A 15683-nucleotide genomic window follows, 5' to 3' on the forward strand; every position below is an offset into this window, starting at 1 on the left:
GAAATTAACTTGAAAGTAATTAGTAATCTGATTACTTTTTACATGCAGTAATCAGTAATGTAATCAGCTTACAATTTTAAAGTAGTAATTAGTAATCTGGAGTGGATTACTTTTTTTAGTAACTTACCCAACAGTGAGTATAATTTTTATATATAAATTATATATAAAAACTAAAGTAATAAAGAGAAACCTCAAATGATCGTGTCAACCATTTTACTGCTCATGTCAAGCAGATAAACAAAAAACACTACACAGTAACAGTGACGAACAGGAATAGCGTTCTCTCTTCACAATTTCCAAAGAACCCAAGGAACAGTGGAGTGAAACTCTGTAGCTTCACATCCTAAAGACACCAAAGCGAGTCTTCTGTGTGGGGGCGCTGAGAGCAGCACTCAGACTGAGTCCTAGGACGAGGCGCGTGTCAGCAGGGTCAATGATTCCATCATCCCATAGTCTGATTACATGAAACGAGGAAAACCGGATTAGAAACATTTCAAATCTTACATGATATAATTCAAGATTAACATTAAGAATTGAAGGAGTATGTCTAAATAAAAATCACTGGAGATGGTATGTACTGAGTAGATTGTAAATTGACAGGATATTATTATTAGTAGTAGTATTACATTAGTTGTGGTTATAATTTAAAAGATGAAGGCTTAACCATGTGACTAAAAGGCTAATAACTATGAGACATCATTAATTGACCAAACAGGTGGATTTTCACCTGCACCATGAACATGTCCGTTCGGTATGTGACTGGTTACCTGGCACTGGAGTAATACGGACTTCCCTCCTCCTCAAATCGGCTGATAATAGGCTTCTTCAAAGCAGCCTCCTGTTCTGCTGTAAGCTAGAGGGACAGGGGGCAAATATGAATTTTAAACTCTACAGAACTCCGCTCCAAAGCCACAGATTGATTTAAAAGAACACAAGAAGACACTAACAAGATGGAGGAAGATCCATAGTGTAGTGTGAAGTGCTGCATATTAAAATGAGTCTACCATACATCAAGGCTATAACACTAAAATCTGCCCAAAGGTTATTTTCAAAGCCTTTCCTGGAGACAGAATTAGAGAGAAGCTGATCCTTACCTCTTTCCCTTCCCTGGCTTTCTGATCTTTAGTAATGGTGGCCAACACATTCGCTGCTTGCTCTCCTCCCATCACTGAGATGCGCGAGTTCGGCCACAAGTACAGGAATCGGGGACTACAGAACATGGATCAAGTAAGCAAGGAATAAAACACAAGCGGGGCATAATGTCATAGGAAAATAACCAACGATTGGGTGGTGTCTTCTTATATCATGGCAGTTTACCAACAGACATACTTTTTTTTGTTTTATCCGTTTATTGTTACCAGTATATTTTTTACCAGTAACAATACCATTTACATTTAGGTATCTATAATTAATTTCCTTTTCTCTTTATAAAGTCCTAATATCATTTATTTGATAAGCAGGTAGAACCAAGCACCTGTATGCTCTTCCACACATGCCGTAGTTTCCAGCCCCATAGGATCCTCCGATGATTACAGTGAACTTGGGCACATTAGCACAGGCCACAGCTGTCACCATCTTAGCACCATCTTTAGCAATGCCGCCTGCCTCGTACTCTCTCCCAACCATAAATCCTGTAACAGAGAACATACATGGCTGAACATTGCATTAGTGTCTATGCAGTCAGAAGTGGAACAAATTTAAAAAAACGTGCACACACACACACACACACACACACACACATTACATATTATTTATATATATATATATATATATATATATATATATATATATATATATATATATATATATATATATATATATAAATAAATCATTGGTTAAAAATGTCATAGAAAAAAAAATACATGACTAGAAAGTGTAGCTCTACACTCTGTTGTTCAGACTTGCCTGTGATGTTCTGAAGGAAGATCAGGGGAATGTTCCTTTGACAGCACAGCTCAATAAAATGAGTTGCCTGTAAAACAAAATGCTATATAACTGTACACATTCATAAAATACAGTGAAAAATTCTTACACAAAATATCCTATAGCATCCACCTCTACAGTCCGAGAGGCCATCTACAGCTTTCTGAAGGAAATAGAAACATTTTATCCTGTATGATAAATTGCTTGTGGCAGTTTTACAAGAAATCCAGATGTTTCGATAAATATAAATTAGAAAAAAGAAAATAAAGCAACCCCTTCTCCTGATAAACCAGTGTTGCTTGGCCTGTATATACATACATACTGGAAGCCAAAAGACTCTTACTTTTTATGACACAATAACAGCTGCCAATTATGTATTGTGTCTAGTATTTACTCAGACTTTCTAATGAAATGTTCTATACAAGAAGAGAGAATATAACACTTTTCACACTTTCACCAGTCTGCTCATTCAAATTATTTCAAGTTTTAAAACAGGAAAAATGGTGTTTTCCAATTTTAGTTACAATTACATGTATATAGCGCTTTTCTAGACATTCAAAGCGCTGGTACCCCTACTCTTTTATGAGAAGTGTCCTGGGATTTTTAATGATCACAGAGAGTCAGGATCTCGGTTTAACGTCTCATCCGAAAGACGGTGCTCTTTTTACAGTATAGTGTCCCCCTCTCTATACTGGGGAATTAGGCCCCATACAGACCACAGGGTGAGCACCTCCTGCTGGCCTCACTAATACCACTTCCATCCAGGTACTGGCCAGGCTCTACTCTGCTTAGCTTCAGTGGAATACCAGGTGAGAGCTGCAGGGAGATATGGCTCTGGTTTTAAATGAAAGAGTGACAACCGAAGGCAGCAGGTGCAGATTTATAGATCACTCTTCATGCACTCGAAGTGTTGTTTCCTAACAGAGGAATGTGTAACTCACTTTTTTTGCTGATTCTGAGAATAGCACTCCATTATTGGCAATGATCCCGACAGGATAACCAAATATCCGTGCGAAACCTAGATACAAACAGCAGCACCACGTACGAGTATGAAATCCCAAGCCATATTTATAAAAGTGCTGAAATGTAATGCTTCATTCATAACAGAACTAAGATATGTAACATCATATGCACCTGTTACCAGTGTGTCTCCATAGAAGGCCTTGAATTCGTCAAATTTACTGCCATCAACTATACGGGCGATCACCTGCAATTAAATATGGCTGTCAAACCTCTGCAATAACACAATTAAGTAACATCCTTTTCTCAAATGTAAAGAACAATAAAAATAGAAAAGCAGTCCCATTAAAGCTTAATTAATTTATTTTTAACTACAGAACGTTTTTGTAATTCTGTAACATAATGTTGGCTCCTTCACACAGGATAATGAACATCCAGTTTTCTCAAATGTACCCAGATGTAAACACCAGCATTACATGACAGGTGTGTGAGTTTTCAACAAGACAGCACGGAAATCAACCCTGGACAAGGAGAGGCCCTGCATCTGACTCCAGTGTTCCATGATGGATCAATTATAGACTGACTCACAGCCACTTTGTGTGGGAGATTAATGTGGCCTGTTAGATATTGTTAGACTACAGTTATTACCAAAAAGGACAGAAATCACACTGATTTGTTAGAGCTACTGTGAAGGGAATTGAACTGAACTTCGACCTAAATTAATTTAGCTGGGTAGATGAGCTGGACAAAATAGCAGCAGGATCATCATGATCAAGGGGTTTTAGTAATTTTACATTTCAATCTTGAAAAACTACAGCTTTTGTACATTTGTAGTGAATTCATGAATGATTTCAATTACAGTACTCGCCTGAGTAAAACATATCCAGGTTGTCTTAAAAAGATTAAAAAACCAAAAGGAACCTCTTTGATGTCAAAATTTCGTTTCAAGTTCTCTCCCACGATGCCATAAAGCTCGTCAGCTGGGAATAACGGAGCCTCGGGAGGTTCCACAGTAACCTGAAAACATCGAATAAACGATGTAACTGGTGACCGAGTTCAACAAATACATTTCCATAAAAAATAAAACAGCAAGATATAAACTCCGGTAGCATTACATCCAGTTTCTTCTGGTAGTTCAGGTTGCGCACTGCTTTCCGTGCCAGGTGAAGAGCATGATCATCATCTAAGGCGTAGTGATCAGTTACACCAGATTTTCTGGAGGGGGAAGGATTGAGGATTAATTACAGAAATTTACATTAAATAATAAACACATGATATTTTTAGTACTTATATAGTATGCCATCAGAAAAGTGAACCTGCAGTGAAGATCAGCACCTCCAAGGTCTTCAGCAGAGACTTCCTCACCTGTAGCAGCTTTTACCTACAAAACACACACACACACACACACACACAGGGTTTTATCTAACTTTACAACCATACATATTTAATAAAACTGACAAGAGACAGGCCAGAGTACATAATTTTGTAAAATTTAACATACCAGTGGAGGTCCCCCAAGAAAAATGGTTCCTTGTTTGCTCACAATGATGCTTTCATCTGCCATGGCGGGGACATAGGCACCCCCTGCTGTACAAGAGCCCATCACTACAGCAATCTGTAACAGAAGCATGAAGTCAAGTACTATTCAGAGATATATATAATATAGTGTGTGTGCGTGTGGGGCAGTGTTTTTTGGGTTGTTTTTTTTTAACATTAGGATAAGAATGTCCATGATATTATTCATTCTGTTGAATAGTCTGATATTTGACATTTATTACTGTGGTATACATTTACAAAATGGCTTACAAGTGAGAGTAAATAAAATTCAAGCACAGAGTTGTTAAAAGTAGCCAAAAGCATTACAAGTGCTGCAAAACACTTTCCATCAACTGACCAGAAACAACAGCAAAGTAGGGAGCCAAAAACACACATGGTGCAAGTGTTCAAGCTTAAAGATTATAATCAATCCAGCCCTCTTACATTATTACTAAATATACTAAATATACTACCATGGTGCAACACAAAACATAACAGTCCAGTAGTTCCAGCAGATCCATACCTGTGCAATGCCCTCTGAGGACAAGCGTGCCTGGTTGTAAAAGATGCGTCCAAAGTGATCTCTATCAGGAAAGACGTCAGCCTGTCGGGGTAAGTTGGCCCCTCCAGAGTCCACTGGAGAGAAAAGAGATTATTTCCAGACTTCCACAACACAAACAAAGCATACCGAGAGGGGAAAACAGAGTGCTCTATATGTTCCTATTGATATACTGGCTAATTTGAAAGGTTATATGGACTTATCAACATTGAAATGTCTTGCTGATGTAGCCCCAATAATGTCTTCATAAAAACATCCATCCACGCATCAATTATCCATACCACTTATCCTACACAGGGTCGGAGGGAACCTAGAACCTATTCCAGGGGACTTGGGGCACAAACCAACCCACTGCAGGGCACAATCACACACACACACTCACACACTAAGGACAATTTAGAGATGCCAATCAGCCTACAATGCCTGTCTTTGGACTGAGGGAGAAAACCGGAGTACCCGGAGGAAACCCTGAAGCACGAGGAGAACATGCAAACTTTACGTACCCAGGGCGGAGGCAGGAATCGAACCCCCAAACCCGGAGGTGCGAGGCAAACATGCTAACCACTAAACCTCCATGCCAAACTTTGTTAAAAAAAACATTGTATAGGAAACCTTGTTCTTGTGTGTATTTTAACCAACCACCAAACATATTGGTTCGAATTTGCTTTCCTCGCATCCATGTACAATCTCTTAAGACAAAAACTGGTATTTATTTCAGTCTGAAATGCACCCAGTGTTCCCAAGATAGGCTGCAGATCCGGACCAGGATAAAAAGATGGCTACATATGGATGGATGGATGGCTGGCTGGCTGGCTGGCTGACTGACTGAATTTCCAACTCACCCAGGTAAATACATGGCAAGTGGTTCTGCTGTGCAATCTCCTGTGCTCGAAGGTGTTTCTTCACAGTAACTGGATAATAGGTGCCTCCTTTGACAGTGGCATCGTTTGCAACTACGATACACTCCACCCTGCAAAAAAACAACAACAAACCAAACTGTTTGTTATTCCTATTCTCTACAGGATGATATATTCATAAAACAGTAATGAAGGGAAAAGTTTACAACATCTGTTACGAATTCTCACCCGGACACCCTGCCAATGCCAGTGATGATTCCTCCAGCAGGTACTTCCTCATTACCGTACAATTCATAAGCAGCAAACTGGGAAAATTCCAGAAATGGAGAGCTGCACATACACAAAACAAAAAAAAGTGTTAAGAAATGAAATGAAACCCTGCCAGATTAATGTGTTTAGGCGTGTTTTCATTATACCCCGGGTCCAGCAGCCTGTCAATGCGCTCCCGAGGCAAAAGCTTTCCTCTGGATGTGTGCAGTTTCCTAGCTCTCTCTCCTCCACCTGTAGAAATGAAATATTGTGTAAACACACTGGTCAGTGTCTGCTAAGGTCACCCTGTCAAAAGTTCATTCATACAAATATAAATTATATTCATTATAAGACTGAGACACTCGCTTACCGAGCTTTATCTTTTCTGCTTTGTCTTTCAGTTCCTTGACCAGGGCTTGCATGCGTTCATAGTTTTCCTATTGGGAAAAGTGATAGTGAAATATTTACCAGCATGTTTTAATAGTCTGATATTTACAAACTAACTATTTACAACTTGTAACTAGCTAATAGAGTGAATTCAATTTATTATTTTTTGCTGATTTTAACTGACTGCGTTGTTTAATTCATTGTATTGTACCTTGTTTGAAAAGACGCCAAATTGTTTGGTTTTGCTATTAATTCAAGAAGCAACAGCATATAAAACAAAACCCTGGTTAAATCCCAAATTACTTCCCACGTTCTCTATACGTAAACTATATAAGGCATGAAGTAATGCTTTTTCCGCCCTAGCTAGTGCACTAAAGCTTCATTCAGAGCCATTTAACATCGAGCCACAATCAGAGCTAATGGCCAAGGACGTTGGTGTTACCCACTAAGGCTCACTGTTCTCGGGCATACGTTGTAAATCCAGTCCGAGGCTTCTCGCTTGGCCTACCTGATACACGGGAGACTGTGTGTCTGTCTGGGAGCCCAGTGTCGCGACTTTCTCTGCATGGTAAAGTCTCGATATGGCGCTCCTGCTACGAAGAAAGGCCACAGCTGGTCTAATAGTCTGTAGTATCATATTTTCAGCATGAATGTAGAATATAAACACTGCCGCTACGGTGTGTTAGTGCCACAGCATTCTAGCCTTTCAGTACGGTGACAGATAAACTGAAGCCCCGCCCCCACACACGCCAACCAAAGAAAACTGTTATAAGAGTTGCCGCCTACATCATGAGGTCTTTGATTGACAGTACGTTGGGAAGCCGCAGTCTGGAATACTTGAGATTTTATTTATTGATTTGTCTTTACAATATGTTTTCATATGCAAATGTTAAATTCAATATTATTTAAATCTGACATGCCAATGCAACTGTAATATATATTTTCCCATTGAATTTGACTTGTGTCTTGAATATCACACACAAGGAGATAACAGTCCTCCGCTTAGCTTTGTATCACATCAAACCACTCTGTCATTAATCACAGCACACCTGTCACGTTTAATGCCTTACATAATAAACAGGCATTCTATGCAAAATATAAAAAGCAAGCATGTTAAAGTTCTTTAATTCAGGAGTGGTAAATTTTTTTTTTTTTAAGTAACAAAAACATACTCATTCACAAAACACCATTGACTTCAATAAAAATTTGAGTCAAGAATCACACACACAGACATCCATATGTTTAATTCTAAATAATAAACAAGGCAGTAAATAATCCACTTCCAGAAAAGATGCACGATATGTATTTATCTCATCATCATAAATTATATTGCCTAGTGCAGTGCGCTGAGTAAGTAGGATATAATTTGTTACTGAGGTAGGCACTCGCAACGTGAAGGAAACAAAATTCAAGTAATTCAGAATAAAATGTAAAATAAATAAAACTTTTTTTTTAATTTGGCAAATTGCCCTGAAGTAAACATCAGCTACATTTGCTTGAACAAAACAACAAATTCTACAACAAGTATAATGTCTCAAAACATTGTGTTGCAGCACTTTTAGAGCTAAATGAGAACATTACATGAGTGTTAAGATAAACCAGCTTGATTTAAAAGCTTGCTTTGGTAACTCTTCTTCAGAGGTATCAAATTATATAGCAGCACTGGCAAGATAGCTAAGAATCTCTGGTTAAGTAGATCACTCATTCTGTATCCTCTACATCCGTGAAGATATTACCGATGAAGAACTGGGATACTCTGGACGGGTCATCATCATCAGGATTCTCACTGGCTGTGGGGGAGCTGCTTTGTGTAGGAGATTTCTTCAGCTAGATATGAAAAAACAAAAGAAATGGCAGATTTATATAACATGGATGCAAATAGCATGTGAAAGCTGTTTAAAAAAAAAAATTATCGGTCTGATCTCATAATAATATAAGATGTGAAATTGTATATAATCCAAGTCTATGTGGCTCACAGGTACAGAACAGGTTTCTCACCCTGTTCCTGATGTAACCCATGTTCTGTACTTAGTAGCATTGTCTCTGTTCCCCAAACATCTGATTCAATTATTCAGCAACCCTGAATAAATTAGCAGGGAAAACACCAAAATGTGCCCGCCAAGGGGTACCACAGAACCAGGGTTGGAAACCTGTTCCCTCTAGCAACCCTTATCTTTACCTGTGGAGGAGTCACTGGTGGAGATGCGCTTTGTGAGACCCTGGCTGGAGAGGATGTAGGCATGGATGAGGCTGAGCAGACAGCTGCTTCTCCAGTCCATAACTTTACACGTGGCAGAAAAACCCTTGGCCAAGTGTCTTGGGACTTGGGAGACTGGGGACCACTTGTTATCGACGAGCTTTCTGTGCTCTTCGAGTTTGCTTCCATACTGGACATATTAGAAACCGCTTTTACAGGTTGCTCAGTTTTGTTGTCGGACTCTTCCTTCTCTCTAGCTGTTCGGCCATGCTGGCGTATTGGTGAGGTGAACCGTGTTGGCTGTGGCTGATCGGTTGTCGAAGTATTACCTTGACTTTTGGTACATGCCCTTTTTGACAGTATAGGTTTCACCTGTAGTTTGGCTTTTGAGAGATCAGAGGAGTCACCAGAGTCAGACTGATAGGAATTAAAGCACTATTAATAAATACACTAAACTACGAGTGCACAGCTCTAATCAGGATGGTGCTAGATTGCCTTACCTCGCCGTCTAACAGGTGATTTCTTCACCTGTGATACAGATGGGTCTTCAGTTGATCCCTTGACCACTTCTGATGACATTTTCACCTACAGCAAAATTGGTAGAACCATTAATTATAATAGCTTGGGAATGTCTCTCTTGTATTCGATCAAAAATCAACATACTGTTATATCCTGTACCTCTTTAGAGACGCTGGTCTCTTCTTCAGTCTCCTCCGAGGCAGGTACTAAGTGAGAACCCTCAGGTTCCTCTGAATCTGTATGTTGCGGTTTTGAACTTAAATACAAGAGAACCAGATTAACAGTGAAAGTTTTATCTCATCTTCCCAAAAAATTTAATTCTTCCATAATGAATAAGCCTAAAATTCTCTTACCCTGTCTTCTCAACCATGAGTTCGTGCAATTCTTTGGCTTTTAAGCTTGACTGCATTTGGGAAGACTTCACGGGTTCTTGTTCTTCCTGGTTTGTCGCAGTCTGATGTGACTTTTTCTTTGTCCAGTCTGTTATGGTTAGCTGCCGAGTTTGTGAAACGGTTTGAACTGGATTTAAACAACCACGCTTTGTACCTAGCGAGGATTCATTTTTCTTGCCTGTTTTGTAAATGAGGGTTTGATCATTAGATTGAAATGAGGAAAAAAAACAAAGATCATGACACCCCATCATGAAGTAATAACATCATAACAAATCAGTGCAAATATATTTCTCTACCTTTCTTTCTTGTAGGGGATTTCTTTTCTAAATCTGGTTCTTCCAATCCCATCTCCTCAAATAGTGATGGTGTCCTCAACTCCTCTGATAGAGTCTTTACACTTGCATGGCATGCTGGTGAGCTCATCACTGTTGACTCAACGTTGCTCTTCCTATCTCCAAGCTGAGGAGCATTGAGACTCTGGGCTACAGTGTCAATACTGCAACATAAATAAACGACAAAGCAAAAGTCAATACATTGCAGCAAACAATAAATGAACTGGTTGGACTTTTAAAAACAAATATTTTTGACCTTGAAAGTCTAATAGTGCATGGCATGATGTGATGCCTTCTCAGTAACTTGTCTTCAAGTAGCACCATGTTCTCATTCTGAGGTAGGGTAGTTCGCTGTGATGATGGTGTGGCTTGTGGAGAGGTTGGCTGACTCTTGCCTGGTGCTAGAGATCAGATAGAACTGACATGAATCAAAATAAAGATGGTTTTCTTTCAGAAAAATAAATATTCTGAACAATATAATTTCGTACCTCTCGTTCTGACAGGTGTTTTAACTGCCACTAATGGTGACTGATTCTGTGTCGACTCTTCAATCAATGTTTGGGACACATCTTCGGTTTTTAATTCCTGCTCAAGATAATCGAATCTCTATAACTCTCATTGCATTTCTTCAGTAAAGTGAAATCCGATACAAGGACTTAAGGCTGAGAAACATTGAACAAACAAAAAAACAACAACCCCAACCTTTTGAAAGTGAGCATCAGACTTCATTGGAAGACCGACTCTTTGTGGACTGCTTTCTAGAGATACTCTCAAGTTATTGCTTAAGTCATCTTCTATCTCATCTGAGACAAGAACAAAGACATCATTTAACACCATGCGAGAAACACCTGGAGTTTCTGCCACAGTTTCCTCAGAGTCCACAGTCAAAGAGCCAGAACTAAAGAAGGAAAATCGTTAAGGATCTATTAGTCATTGCAAGGTTGTGATCTTTAAACCAAAGAAACCTTCCACCTCGATTAAGCTTGATATTTGTAATGCTTTCTTACCCTGAAGTCTTCACACTAGAACACATGTCCTCACAGCTTGGCTGCTCATTTGCTCCTTCACTGGTTGTCAATACTGACGATTCCTTGTCCTCTACAGATGACTCCATATCATCTTTAATTGTAGTATCTCCTGTTACATTTTCACTCTTTTCCTCTTCAAGCTTAAGTTCTTTGGATAGGTGAAGTGCAGTGGAGATGGGTTTTGAATCAGTGTGCTTTACTTCCTTACCTTTGAGGACAGAGTAATAAAATAATATTAAGAAAAGGCATCATCAATGATCCAGTCAGAGTGAATACAAATCACTGAGAAGTAGTATTTCCCTACCTCTACTAACAGGGGTTTTGTATCCTCTTATAGATGACATTCTGTCTACTGGCTTCTCATCAGTAGTATTTGAAATTCCTGCCAGGATTTCCTCCTGTAAAACAATTGTGGCTGCAGTTTGCAATAAAACGGATAACCAGTGGGGGGGAAATCTAATCATAAGAATTAAAATCCGATAAAAATCCAGTATATGAACGTCCTTTACATGAGAGGCTGGTAAGACGACGTGTGAAGAGGTCGGCTGACTCGGCTCCTTTACAAGCTGATCAGTTATTGAGGAATCATCTTTAGCTCGTGCCCTTTTTACCAGTTTAGGTTGTGGCTTGGCTTTTGAAATCAGAAACCAGAGACATTTATGCTGTGTATGCGAAGTAACAGTAAGACAAGAGCAATCAAAACAAAATGCCACTTGAACAGCAGCAGCGACAACACAAATAGGAAATGCACATGCGTTTACTTTGTCTCTGTCTTCTAGTAGGTGCTTTTTTCTCCTCTGATAAAGGTGTATCTTTTGACTCCTCTGTAGAGTCAGAACATAATAGTGGGTTGGACACTGCTGGCGTATTTTCTAGCTGTAGGAAAACATTTGTTTAAGTCCTGAAAAGCGAAACTTGACACAACTTAACCCTAAATTACATCAAAATGAGACAAAAACAAACATCATGTTTCATCTTATTATCAGAAAACAAAAAGTACCTGTGTTAGCTCTTCATAAGGAGTATCTCGTCTCTCTGGAAGACTAACTGTTGAGGCTTCCTTGCTGTGAAGCTTGAGTTCTACAGCCATCATACTGTCCTGGCTTGAATCGTCTCCCATCTCCTCTGAGACAGGAACAAAGACATCAGCCATCACCATATGAGAAACCCTCTCACACTGCTCAGTGTCCTCTGGGTCTTGAGGTACTGCTGTGATGCTAAAAGAAAAAAAAAAAGTTGTTAATTGTAATCTAATTGTAATCTAAAAACTCACTGTCTTCATCCTTTGTGTGTGCTGAAGTGATTTCACGAGATGTTGTGCGCGCTAAGATTTGCTCCTGGACGTTCTCTGCCAAATCCTTAGTAACAACACCTAAATCATTCTGCAAATACACCTTTTCAGTCCCACTACTTTCCATAAGCAGAGAATCTATTCTGTAAGGTTACGAAACAAAACATGTGTAAACATATATAATAAGTGCTGTATTCACAATTTATTATTGGAAACGTAATAATTGAATAAAACAAGCCTGATGAGACGGACCTGGACGACTCTGATGTAGATGGTAAAGGATGTGCCTGGTCTGAAAACCCCAGAGAAACCTGGGTTTCAACGGTGGGAAGGTCAGAGATCATCGCAGAGTCGTTACTGGATGACGGAAGGTAGGCCTGAGTGACGGGAATCTCATAGAAAGTCAAGATAAAGGTGGGCTCTTCATCACTGTGACCATCTGTGTGAACAAAGTGACAGTTGAAAAATAGAAAAAAAAAAGTCCCTCATTTTTACTGAAAATCAAGTCACTTTTTGTAAAGAAGCTCACCTTCGCGTAAGTGGACAATTTCTGCAGGGGCACAGGCATCCTGTGTATATAATATGTATATATAACTGGGAATCAGTTCTCATGGTTTCGAGTGAACAAATGCACTTGATCTAAACTTGATACCATAGGGCCTTCCTTACCTCAGAAAGAACGATCATCGGCCCTGCGCCTGTATCTTCTCCGGTCTGTGAAGGCTGTGGTGAAGTGAATGAAGTACAAGGTGGTATCCTGTAGAGGCAGAGGAATTGCTTATAGCAAATCTATTGGTTTTAAAAGCTTAAACTCAGTCATGTTTTGTTTAGACACAGATTGGTTGTACTGTAGATGGAGTACATACATGTCAACATCACATCTGCTGCTACTACATTCTGAAGCCACCTGAGGCTCATCAGCACTGACTGCACTCAGAGTTACTGTAGTGATGTTCTCCTGAACTGGTACTGTAGATGGATCACCGAGATCTGGCAATATGAGAAGAAGGGTACACATTTAACAAGCTTCAATCGTACTTCCGTCAAAACATTCATGTTTCACATCCTAGCCTGTTAATCGTTTGGTTTCTAGCATATTAAACAGATATTTCCCCCCATTTTTATAGGTAGGTCCTTGAATTAGCTGGATTGGCTTGTTGTCAATTTGACATTATCATTTTGAGTCAGATGTTTTTTCTTGTTGTTTTGAAAAGTAATTTTATGTTGACCATGTCCACATGTTTTCAAATAAGCCAAAATGTGAGCACAATTTTACTATTTCAAGAACTTGGAAGGGCAAACTGACACCACACATTGGGATTTTGTGACAGGTTGGTATTTCATGGCCATTTTGCAAACAAAAAAGGAAGGAAAAAAAAAAGAATCTCCAAGGCTCTGTGCCATTCTCACTATTTACTTACTCACTGGTTATTTAATTTCTCGATATCTCTGCTTTTTCCAGCAGACCAGGCAACTGGTTACTTTAATAAAGTTTGCACATGTGGTAACAAAGAAACAAATGAACCTGATCATGATCTGTTATGGCTACGTCTACATGAATCTGGATACATTCGATAACGCATCTTTTTCTCCACGTTTTGGTCTTCCGTCCACACCGAGACAGTGTTTTTGTCCAGCGAGAACGGAGCTTTTCGAAAATGCTTTTTCTCCCAAATAGATAAATTTGAAAAACGCTATTTTAGTCATATGACCCATTCGACTCAAAACAAACAAGATGGTGGATGATGTTATATTGCAGTTGTTGTGCCTGCTGTCCAGTTTGATAGCTTTGTAAAAGATTCATGTCACTTTGTACAACCTTCAGATTGCTTTTTTAAATCAACACCTGAGGGAAATGACGCAGGCAATGGCTTCTCACGTTTTTTTCCCCCGCACACGCAGTATAGAGATGTAAGAGTTTTCAGATGTTTCAGTGTGGACGAGCAATTTTTGGAAAACGTTTGAAAATGGCAGTGTAGACGGAGTAGGTTTTAAAAAGGACAATGCAGTTTTCAGATCTATCTGGATTTACGTGGACGTAGCCTGTGTCAGTTTGTATTTGTTAAACGCAGGGCAAAAAACTGGACTCGGATGATAGAACAGGATGCAGGATGGGCAAAGAAACTAATCTGAAGGAACCTTTTGTTGATTCAGATTCCATTTGATTCACTGCATTTGACCGAGATGTCTCCTCTTCTTTGGTGAGGTTCTCCTTAATGAAGTCTTCTAATGCACCATGCTGGTCTGTAGCAGGACTATCATGTAGCTTCTCAGTTGAGACCGCTAAAATAAGAAGAAAAGACAATCAAAGATCATTATTCCTAATACAATTTGTGAAGTCAGTGTGCAATGTTCTTTACAAAGATCTTACTAGGCTTGCTGCTCTTGGGTTTTAGAGTACTGGCTGTTTCGAGGTCTTGTCTTTGGTTTTGGAGAACTGGGGCTCTTGATTTCTGATTCAGGTTAGGTTTAGGCTTCAGGAATTTGCTTCTCCTTGGTGGTCTGATGCCATGTTCAGACGAAATGGAGGCACTGCTAATTAAACAAAAAGGATTGAACATCATGACAAGACAACTTTCCTATATTTTCCCATCATAACATTTTATTGTAATTACAAACCTGGATTGAACAGACACCTCTTCCTGAGAGTCCTCCTTGACCTCTGCAGAGCCTTGCAGTCTCAATTTTATTTCTGAACTCACCATGGCAGATTCCTGTGTATCCTCTTTACTTTCTGATGAATCATGCAATGTCTCCAAAGTTTGCGAAGGCCCTGCCAGAGACGTCTGCAATTCCCCTGCCACTGCTGGAGTTGCCTGCAGAGACATCTGTGATCCCAAACCGCTTCCTGTTGGTGTCAGCTTCGATTGCGCTGTGATTTCAGAGGAATCCAGTGCAGGTTCTTTGAGTAAGGTTGGCAGCATAGATTTCTCAGATTCCTCCATGACATCCGAGAGCACCAATGAACTAGCAAGTGTAGTGGTTTCAGTGGTGACTGTTTGTTGGATCATGGGTGAATCTGGTTTCATGCAGATAGGATCTACATTATCCATTACAACCAGAGGTGGAGAACCTTCAAGCACTTTTGCTACTGCTGTCACACCTGTGCAAATCGTTCATTGGTTTATCAAAGGTCTACAACCCAATTTCTGAAGCAGCCTAAATCATACCAATAGTCTCACCTTTGCAAGCCTGTGGTTCAGCCTGTGGTTCAGCCTCAGGTTCAGCCTCAGGTTCAGCCTCAGGTTCAGCCTCAGGTTCAGCCTCAGGTTCAGCCTGTGGTTCTGCCTGTGGTTCAGCCTGTGGTTCAGCCTGTGGTTCAGCCTGTGGTTCAGCCTGTGGTTCAGCCTGTGGTTCAGCCTCAGGTTCAGCCTGTGGTTCAGCCTGTGGTTCAACCTCAGGTTCAGCCTGTGGTTCAGCCTCAGGTTCAGCCTGTGGTTCAGCCTCAGGTTC

The 15683-nt window shown here is 39.9% G+C and overlaps 3 protein-coding genes across 4 annotated transcripts; all 3 read right to left on the reverse strand.

Annotated features, from left to right (window-relative positions):
* Window positions 1-199: 199 nt before the first annotated feature.
* Window positions 200-7208, reverse strand: mccc2 (methylcrotonyl-CoA carboxylase subunit 2). Its single transcript, XM_053610876.1, has 17 exons — window positions 6980-7208; window positions 6455-6521; window positions 6252-6336; window positions 6064-6165; window positions 5821-5948; window positions 4943-5055; window positions 4385-4498; window positions 4200-4264; window positions 3999-4098; window positions 3805-3900; window positions 3058-3130; window positions 2865-2941; window positions 1906-1972; window positions 1475-1631; window positions 1095-1209; window positions 768-853; window positions 200-454 (listed from the first exon to the last, which is right to left on the reverse strand). The coding sequence occupies exons 1-17, from the start codon at window positions 7106-7108 to the stop codon at window positions 337-339; spliced, it is 1692 nt and encodes a 563-aa protein (XP_053466851.1). The 5' UTR covers window positions 7109-7208; the 3' UTR covers window positions 200-336.
* Window positions 7209-7687: 479 nt separating this feature from the next.
* Window positions 7688-11530, reverse strand: LOC128599328 (uncharacterized). The gene is made up of 12 exons (XM_053610845.1): window positions 11449-11530; window positions 11244-11337; window positions 10919-11147; window positions 10614-10809; window positions 10400-10496; window positions 10168-10312; window positions 9876-10075; window positions 9541-9757; window positions 9347-9443; window positions 9169-9253; window positions 8651-9051; window positions 7688-8298 (listed from the first exon to the last, which is right to left on the reverse strand). Exons 2-12 carry the CDS (start codon window positions 11281-11283, stop codon window positions 8173-8175), a joined length of 1833 nt encoding a protein of 610 aa, XP_053466820.1. The 5' UTR covers window positions 11284-11337; window positions 11449-11530; the 3' UTR covers window positions 7688-8172.
* A 352-nt stretch (window positions 11531-11882) lies between these two features.
* LOC128599329 (uncharacterized) lies at window positions 11883-15627 on the reverse strand. Of its 2 annotated transcripts, none has more exons than XM_053610848.1 (8): window positions 14850-15627; window positions 14602-14762; window positions 14370-14513; window positions 13097-13220; window positions 12900-12987; window positions 12760-12799; window positions 12483-12669; window positions 11883-12156 (listed from the first exon to the last, which is right to left on the reverse strand). In XM_053610848.1, the coding sequence occupies exons 1-8, from the start codon at window positions 15281-15283 to the stop codon at window positions 11922-11924; spliced, it is 1413 nt and encodes a 470-aa protein (XP_053466823.1). In that variant the 5' UTR covers window positions 15284-15627; the 3' UTR covers window positions 11883-11921. The 2 variants fall into 2 exon arrangements, with proteins under 2 accessions (XP_053466823.1, XP_053466822.1); XM_053610847.1 differs by having other exon boundaries at window positions 14602-14765.
* Between the last annotated feature and the right edge of the window lie 56 nt (window positions 15628-15683).

The sequence above is a fragment of the Ictalurus furcatus genome, chromosome 22, assembly GCF_023375685.1.
Source record: "Ictalurus furcatus strain D&B chromosome 22, Billie_1.0, whole genome shotgun sequence".
In the NCBI taxonomy this organism is placed as follows: domain Eukaryota; kingdom Metazoa; phylum Chordata; class Actinopteri; order Siluriformes; family Ictaluridae; genus Ictalurus; species Ictalurus furcatus.

What these genes read in the sequence shown, in the direction of transcription:
- LOC128599329 (XM_053610847.1), bottom strand. Translation starts at nt 15,283, where the DNA reads ATGGATAATGTAGATCCTATCTGCATGAAACCAGATTCACCCATGATC. An exon ending in ACCCAAGAGCAGCAAGCCTA is followed by an intron (nt 14,514 to 14,601) that starts GTAAGATCTTTG and finishes TTCTTATTTTAG; the next exon opens with CGGTCTCAACTGAGAAGCTA. An exon ending in AGCAGATGTGATGTTGACAT is followed by an intron (nt 12,988 to 13,096) that starts GTATGTACTCCA and finishes CTGCCTCTACAG; the next exon opens with GATACCACCTTGTACTTCAT.
- mccc2 (XM_053610876.1), bottom strand. Translation starts at nt 7,108, where the DNA reads ATGATACTACAGACTATTAGACCAGCTGTGGCCTTTCTTCGTAGCAGG. An exon ending in GAAATTTTGACATCAAAGAG is followed by an intron (nt 3,131 to 3,804) that starts GTTCCTTTTGGT and finishes ATTTAATTGCAG; the next exon opens with GTGATCGCCCGTATAGTTGA. An exon ending in TCTCAGAATCAGCAAAAAAA is followed by an intron (nt 1,973 to 2,864) that starts GTGAGTTACACA and finishes TTTGTTTTACAG; the next exon opens with GCAACTCATTTTATTGAGCT.
- LOC128599328 (XM_053610845.1), bottom strand. Translation starts at nt 11,283, where the DNA reads ATGTCATCTATAAGAGGATACAAAACCCCTGTTAGTAGAG. An exon ending in TGCACTATTAGACTTTCAAG is followed by an intron (nt 10,076 to 10,167) that starts GTCAAAAATATT and finishes TTTATGTTGCAG; the next exon opens with TATTGACACTGTAGCCCAGA. An exon ending in ATCACCTGTTAGACGGCGAG is followed by an intron (nt 9,052 to 9,168) that starts GTAAGGCAATCT and finishes ATCTCTCAAAAG; the next exon opens with CCAAACTACAGGTGAAACCT.